Raw genomic sequence first — 7,758 nt, 5'->3', positions numbered from 1 at the left:
TACAAATAAAAAAAAAAAAAAAAAAAAAAGAAAAAAAGCAGCAACCTTGAGTTGGCTCTGTCTTGCACATTGCAAATGCATATACAGTACACAAAAACAAGTATTTCCAGGATTATTAGGTCTATTTTTCAGCGGAGGATACTATCAGAGGCCTTCATTTGGCTTGACTACAGCACGGAGACTGTAATGGAAACTGAGCCAGTGAGTAGCTAAACACACCGGCTCCTTGCGCACTGCAAAAACGATTTGTGTTAGTGTTGATAGCTTTATATACCACCGAACAAAAGGCTTATGTCAGCATTCACACATTTGTGTTTTCTGTTTGCTGTGTTGTGAATTAACAAAGCACTACTTGCTGTACTTCTCATCCACAAATGACTCCTACACACAAGTGTTGTTATGTTTTTCCATTAAGGCCGCATCCATCACCCCCCAACAGAATTACGTACAATGTTGCCTTGTAACTGCACCCATATTAGTCCTGGGGAGTGACCTGTATGTGCTTTCAGCATCTCCCCTCTCCCTCATGTACTGTAATACTCAAGCTCATTCTCCACATAATTCAATGACAGTCACTACAAGAGATTGCAACCTGTAATCATCCTTGATGATAGCAGTAATAAATGTGAAATGTGTAATTTATTCATCTTAGATGAAGCTATTGTGCAAAATATCTGCAGAGAAGCTAGAATTAAACTTCAGGAGGCAGTGGATTCGCTTCTTCCTCCGAGCAGGACTCCCCTTGGCACCGCTCTTCAGGGAGGCTCTGCTGACAGCTCGAGGGCTTCTCCTCCACTACTGCCACACATTCCTCTGAGCACAGAATCACATTGGTCAAAGACTTGCCCAAACTCTGCCTGCAGGTGATCTTTTCAGGCTTTTCATCCTTCGACTCCTCTCCTCCTCCTCCTCTTCCTCCTCCTCTTCCCCCTCCTCCTCCTCCTCCTTGTTTCCCATCCACACACTCACCTCCTCCTGCATCTTGTTCTCTCACCGAGCGCTCCTCCTGCTCAGCCTCCTCCGCTCTGGGCAGGGTCTCAAAGGCTTCAGGCTCTATGGGACTAAGCTGATAGTAGAGCAGAGAAGTGGAGTCTCTAAGGAGGTCAGAGGGGCTCTCCTCCTGGTTGTCAGTGATGCACAACACCGTGGCCCCGGTGGGGAATGGCCCCTGCAGCAGGACCTGCTCCACACCCGGCACCTCTGCCTGCTCGGGCAGCTCCCCTCCCAAAGCACCCGGGAGAAGACAGAGAGGCTGCTCTGTGAGATCTCCAGTGCCCAGCTCCTGCTGCACCGCCTCCCCTTCAGCTTCTTCCCTCTCCCTCCTCTCCTGCTCCTCTGCGCTCTGCAGATGCAACACAGCTGTCTCGTTCTCTCGCTCCAGTATGTCCTGCTCTGCCAGGAGATCCTGAACCTCCACGACTGCCTGCACCTCGCTCTCCTCTAGCTCAGAGTCCAGGCCAGTGACAGAGGACAGGTCCGGAGAAGTAGGGCAAGTAGAAGTGGGGGAGGACACCGGGTCAGATTCAGCATATTGGTCCCCGGCCCCCTGGATGAGCATCCTCCTCTTCTCCAGGTCCAGCTTCATGATGGTGTGCAGGTAGTGAGTTCTCACACGTAGAGGGTTGAACTCGATACGACCCGCTACGTTGCCGCAGCCGTCTCTGGAGCAGCCACAAGGGAAAGACATTCGATCCACCTGGGAAGGAAAGCAGAGGTAACAATCAATTTCACTTTCTATTTTATTTCAACAGGAAGAACTCACTCATTTGCATAAGTCTTATGTAAGTTATATAAGTGTTGTTCAGCTTAGACAGATGACACAGCATATGATGAGACAAGGAGATAGAGTAAAGAAAAAGCAGAGCGACCAAGACAACACCTGGTTACTGTGATATAAGTCAGGTTGAGACGGATGTGTACTTTCAACTCGCAGGTGAAAATGTAACACATATACTGTCTATAATAAAAAACAGAAAATAACATAACAGATGGACCAGCATCAACAACACATTGAGCCTTTAATGTTGGTTAATAAATGTTAAATAGTGTTTTAATACATTTGTTTCGTTATAATTTAAATTCTATTGGAAATTCACAGACCACATATATACACATTCACACACACTACTAATTCTTATCAATATAAGGATCGTTCACTGTCAACACAGATGCACATAAACATGCACAAAGAGGTAAAATCATTTTAATGTTGATCTGAAAAAAAATCTATGTCTTGTCTTGAAGCTTTAGCAGTTTTATTTATTTACCTTATTTCAATGAACTGAAATAAGAGAAATTATGTATAAAAAAAAAATGATGTTGTAATAACTCATTTATTGTATCAACTGTATCAGTGCATTGATGTTAAATTCCAATAATTAAACAGCACTGACCAGTAAAAAACTGAAGTATCATGTGGAAATGCCTGATTATAATATTCAACATTTGTAAAACAAAAAAGAATTAATGATGTCTTGCATATTACAACTTATTGAAATACTAAAATCTGTCATGATGACTTCTCTGCACTGTGGTTCTTTAGGTATTTCTCTTCAAGTGGAGACTTTCTGAGTGTCCACACTGGAAACTACAGTGCAGACACTGGGTTTCAGCAAATGGAAGACAGAGAGAGTGATTATGTTCAAGTCCGGGCAACTAGACTAAAACATTCAACTTTTCAAAACACATGCAATCTGTAAACCTGGTAAAACTGCAGCGAAGTTCTGCATGAGCATTTCACTATGCAACCACAGTTTAAGGTGACGCAGTGATCTGTTTACATCTTTTCAAACAGTAAGGACAGTCTCACTGGAATAACTGAATGTTTTCTTCATGGATAAACAATGCTGGCCCAGGCACTGAATCAAACTGTGATTTAGAGTTAAATCACGTCACGCCATAATTCAACAAAAATATTTGCTCACAATTTAATGACTAGGCCTTTTTTAAAGACATTTTGACAGGAGTTACTAACCTAATTTATGACAGCTCCATTATCCCAGTAAGCAATGAGCATGCAGCATGAGACTGAAGCAGCTAAAATCAATTCAGCGATCATTCATTTTATTTTTGTTTTATATTATGATTATGTGCACCTCTGCTTTTCCTACTAAGACAGATCCACTGTCTTCGGTGAAAAAGACCTATGGGAAAGTAAATGCTTACACATTCGACTTCAAATTAAAAATGATTTAAGTATGAAAAGCCAGGCGCACATTTTATTGAGCAGAGCAGACTGACTCATTCTCTCAAACTGCACACTGGCTCTCATCTTTCTTCACATCCACACAGACGGGCCAACAATCATTACCTGGCACTTAATGCCAGCCTGGCTGCATCCGCAGTGTCGGGGGTCACAGTACAAACGGCAGTCACAGCCACACTCCTCCCGCGAGAGGCGGATAGCCCTGAGCTCAGCTTTCTCCCGCGCATCTATGCGGGCGATGCCAGAGGCTCGCAGGAGGGCTCGGCGCCGCTTTGTAGGCAGCGGCTGAAGGAAGAAACAGTCGTCCACCTCCACCCCGTCCACATCGAGGTCCTCATCTGAGACGTCCTCCAGAGTCAGCAGGTCAGCCTGAGCGCACTCCACTGTGCCGTTCCTTGTCAGCTGTGGAGGACAGATAGTGCAGAAACTGTGAGCTGTGGACAATAAGAGACTGATTCTCTATTTCAAGTTCAAGTGGTTGGTAATTATCCTAAAGACTGATACTTCAAAAACAGATTTATCTTTGGCTTAATTCATACAGAAACTTTTCAAAGGATTATGGTAAAAAGAATATGTGATTTACATATACTTCTGCGTGTATATTTTTAGATTGTTAATACTGTTGCATTTTAAGGCTGTAGCTCATCAAGATGGAGCTAGTTTTAACCGCTTCATATACATTTCACTAGATTAAGTTTTAAAGCGTCATAAGATGAATCGGAGAGGTCATCATCATAATAAATGGAATGGAGAATAAACAAATGCGCTCCACACATTTGTACAATGATGTTTTGGGATTTTTCGGATGAATATGGGAGAGTTTCACCTCTTTGGGCCTCAAACAGTTAACAAAACGAAACCATCTGACTTGTTTAGAGGGGAACTCAGTCTCTGGTGGAACTGTGAACAACTCATACACATCTGAAACATGACATGGGGACCCAACTAGACACTGCTTTTTTTTGTCAGGTGTCACAAAAAAAGATTAGGATTATGTCCAATCTTAAACTGAGGAAAGGATAAATGCAGGACAGAACATAACATACAGTTTTATTCAAGTTAAGTACTTGACTTACTTTCCACCACTGCAAATGGAGACATGATCTGTTTTCATGTGAGAATAAAAAATAAATCTACCCTAAAGTATAAATTTACAGGACAAAGGGCTCAGTCAAAGAAATGTTTTCTACTCAATCAAAGGTATTTAACATTTTAGAATTATTACCTATTTACCTCCCACCCCCTTTAATCCACTGATGAATCCCACAGTCTTTGATGAAAAGTAAGGATTTACCTTCATCTTGCGGGCGTTGAGCTTCTCTTGACGCAGGTGCTGGCGTAAAGTGTGCCGGTGGCTGGTTTCCTGTTCGCGTGCAAACTCGCCCAGCGTGTAGTGTCTGATGGAGGAGTGGTGGCGGGCCATGCCCAGGGAGCTGCCCCCTTGGCTGGGCACGCTGGTGAAGCCCTGCCGCCGGGGGAAGTAATACACCGTCACCACATCAAAACGTACCCGCTTCCCCCCCGGCGACGGCTTGTGCTGTCTGAGGATGGAGGTGGCTGAGGTGGGAAAGAAGAGGAGAGATTCGGAGTGCAACGTTATACATGAGTAATGACTGAAAGTGCTTTTTCTAATGAACTGTTTTGAGTTGGGTTTTAGAGTGTATTGCCTTTAATGTGTGTCTTCTGTTGTTCCTTACGGGTAAATGCAGTGCTGGAGGGGGGGTTGAGGCTGTCACAGCTGTCCGCGCTGTCACTGCTGGAGATGTCATCGTCAGAGTCCTTAGGTGTAGAGAATGGAGAGCTGTTGTCCACCTCTTCATATCTTCGTTTGAGGCTGAGGGACGAACCTGCCTCCATGGAAACTCGGTGTCTGAGGGCAGAGAGCAGCACAGATCGAGCCACACAGAACAAACTCCGCACCAGGAAACAGGCAGAGAGGATAACGTCTGTAGTGCTGTGTAACGTTTATTTACTACCTTAGAGACAAAATGTTCTTGTCAATCAGAGAGCTGGATAATTTGTGTCAAACTGTTCCATTAGCAACACTAACACCGAAACCAAGAGGTGACATCAGCTGTTTGGTCCTGTCTCCTTTCATCTGTATTCCAGCTCCATCATTTCCTCTCTCTGCCCCCCCCCCCCCCCCCCCCCCCCGCTCCCCCCATCTCACATGAAATCCTACTTTGAAATCATCAAGTCTAGAAACGTCACCATGGCAACTAGGCAAGCACGATTTATGTGCACAGCCTTGAAGCAAATGATCTCTACGGCTTCACATCCTTTTTGTTTTTCCTCTTAAGTCTGCTATAAACAGTGCAGGTGGGGGGGGGGTCAATGTAAGTGAATATGAAAGCTGTAGCTCATCAATCACATCAGCAGGAGAGGTCAAACAAGGTGAATGGAAACAGATGAATGTATGTCTTATGTTATATCATGTTCTGTCCTATAAGTCTGTGTTCAAACTGCATCTCACAAAGTTTAGTATTTTCAAGAGTCAATCCAAATAAATGAATATGCATGATGATATTTCATTATGACAGTGTGTCCATGTCCAAAACTGTGCCTTAAGCTTCTCATATTAGCATCCACTGCAGTATGAATAGGAGACGTCCCAAGGTAATTACTAGTTTATTATGCAACTCCACATCTGTATAAGGCTCATTTTACCTGGGCCGGGGGTTAACATGTCACATGATGCAGACAGCAACATATCAAATCATCATTCCCAAATGGGACAAGTCCAAATGAACCATTATCCATTTAGGTTTTTAAATTCTCAAACAGATAGGACCAATGTTTAACATTTCTGTAATACTGAACAATGCAGTTTGTCCTTTGGCTAAACTGAGAGATGATGTCACATCGAGACAAATCCTGCTCTGTGGACAGTGAATAATGAAACAACTGCTGCAGCCATAGTGATTTTACTGGGAGATGAAGACACTTTCTGTTCAAAAACTATTCAAATTTGATGGAATATGTCAAAGAAAAATTAGAAGCCAAGTTGTGTCATTAATCATTTCATGTCTCGGTGGTCGGGGAGATGCTGTAGTTGACTGTGATTGTGATGTTACAGAGCAAAATCACTGAAAACTCTCAGAGATACAGCTTTAATGTGGATTTTTCCTTTATGTTGCTATTTGGGAATGAGGTTCTCAACTATATTTAACCCCTTAAAAGGCTGTGACAAACAAGTGCAGTTTCTTAAAGGTTCAGTGCAGATACTGATGTCAACCATTTTTCCAACTGGGACTCAAATATAAATAGAGCAAATAGAGCTGAGGCTGAATTTTGATAGTAAACTCATTTCTCTTAAGAAAACCAGAGTCACCCTCCTGTTCCTTTAAGGACTTAGTTGGATTGTGGAAGGCCTCAGTGTGTTTAAAGACAACTGTGACTTGGTAGTGTATTTCCCTTCAGGGACATATGAGGTGTGGATGAGGTATTTGTTTAACTGTGTGCATGCAGTAACTGACCAGACTGTGTTGGGGAAGGTTGGATGTTATCAGTCTGACAGGCAAAGGCCCTCTCTCTCTCTCTAGTATACTAGCTCTCTTCATTTTTGAAACGCACACACACACACACACACACAGACACACAATGGCAAACCGCCCGGTTAATGAAATACTAAACCCTCTTACCTGGGGCAGAAACAGGGACCCTTATTCCAACCAACTCGTAGGTCGTTTCTCTTTCCAGTACGAGCTGCACATCAATCTTTCAACGCCCTGCGAGATGCTTTTTTTGTGCCAAAAACCGATTTCCCTGAACCGAGTATCCAGACTGCAACCGTGGAGCAATGCTAACCCAAAGTGATCTGGCTAAGAGCCTGCGTGATTGTCAATTTGAGACACTTATATCTGACTATATTAGGCTACTTAGGCTCCATGCTCATTGTTCTGCACAGTGAAAGATCACGCAGAAAACAGGAGCTGCCTATCAGACCTGCTGGTTTTATTTAAATGTTGCATGCCTATCTATTTAAAGGACAGACGGCAGGAAGAGGGACGTCATATGATTAGCTGCGATTTATTTCCCAACATTTTCGGAGCAACATGAATAATGTAGACAGCCGAATGTCTTATCTTCCTGATGTGAGGCTTGAAATGCTTGCAATGGAGAAATCCGCTGACATCTGTGTTCGTTTATCCTTTTTCTCACCGGGGCGGGTTCAGTCGGTCGGGCTTACTTCGCTGTCTTCTCGTATTTAACGCGAATATTGGGCCGGTTCGTCAAAACGTTGCAAATTCTCTTAAAGAGAAGACGCCTTTCTCCCCCGTTTCGCCCCGGCCCCGTTTGTTACAATGTAACAATGGAGAAAGAAATTCTTCCCTGTAGCCGTATATATACTTATTGTGACATCACAAGAATGCCTGCGCCGGAGCATGATGGGAAATGGAGTGAATTTTTTTTCCCCTTCTTTTTTCGCTTCTTTGTTCATATTGAGCAGAAACAGATGTGCCAAATTTGAAATGTATCATGACACTGATGGTATTTAACATGAACCTGCATCTTAACATGTTCATGATTATTATTGGCTTGTCAAAACCTAG

The 7,758-nt window shown here is 43.3% G+C and overlaps 1 protein-coding gene across 1 annotated transcript; it reads right to left on the bottom strand.

The window, feature by feature from the left end:
• On the bottom strand, positions 1-7,730 carry csrnp2 (cysteine-serine-rich nuclear protein 2). Its single transcript, XM_023415555.2, has 5 exons — positions 6,847-7,730; positions 4,903-5,075; positions 4,500-4,762; positions 3,311-3,607; positions 1-1,696 (listed from the first exon to the last, which is right to left on the bottom strand). The coding sequence occupies exons 2-5, from the start codon at positions 5,060-5,062 to the stop codon at positions 692-694; spliced, it is 1,725 nt and encodes a 574-aa protein (XP_023271323.1). The 5' UTR covers positions 5,063-5,075; positions 6,847-7,730; the 3' UTR covers positions 1-691.
• Positions 7,731-7,758: the final 28 nt, after the last annotated feature.

This window comes from Seriola lalandi, unplaced genomic scaffold (genome assembly GCF_002814215.2).
Source record: "Seriola lalandi dorsalis isolate HSWRI2012SDOR001 ecotype SW California unplaced genomic scaffold, Sedor1 jcf7180002054554, whole genome shotgun sequence".
Classification (NCBI taxonomy): domain Eukaryota; kingdom Metazoa; phylum Chordata; class Actinopteri; order Carangiformes; family Carangidae; genus Seriola; species Seriola lalandi.
Note: the sequence above shows the minus strand (reverse complement) of the source record. Positions and strands in the feature narration are given on the sequence as shown.

Bases quoted from the DNA above. Each gene is read 5' to 3' on its own strand.
- csrnp2 (XM_023415555.2), bottom strand. From the start codon at position 5,062: ATGGAGGCAGGTTCGTCCCTCAGCCTCAAACGAAGATATGAAGAGGTG. The intron at 4,763-4,902 runs GTAAGGAACAAC...TTCCCACCTCAG, and splicing joins CTCCAGCACTGCATTTACCC to CCACCTCCATCCTCAGACAG. The intron at 1,697-3,310 runs GTAATGATTGTT...TTTCCTTCCCAG, and splicing joins AGGCTGGCATTAAGTGCCAG to GTGGATCGAATGTCTTTCCC.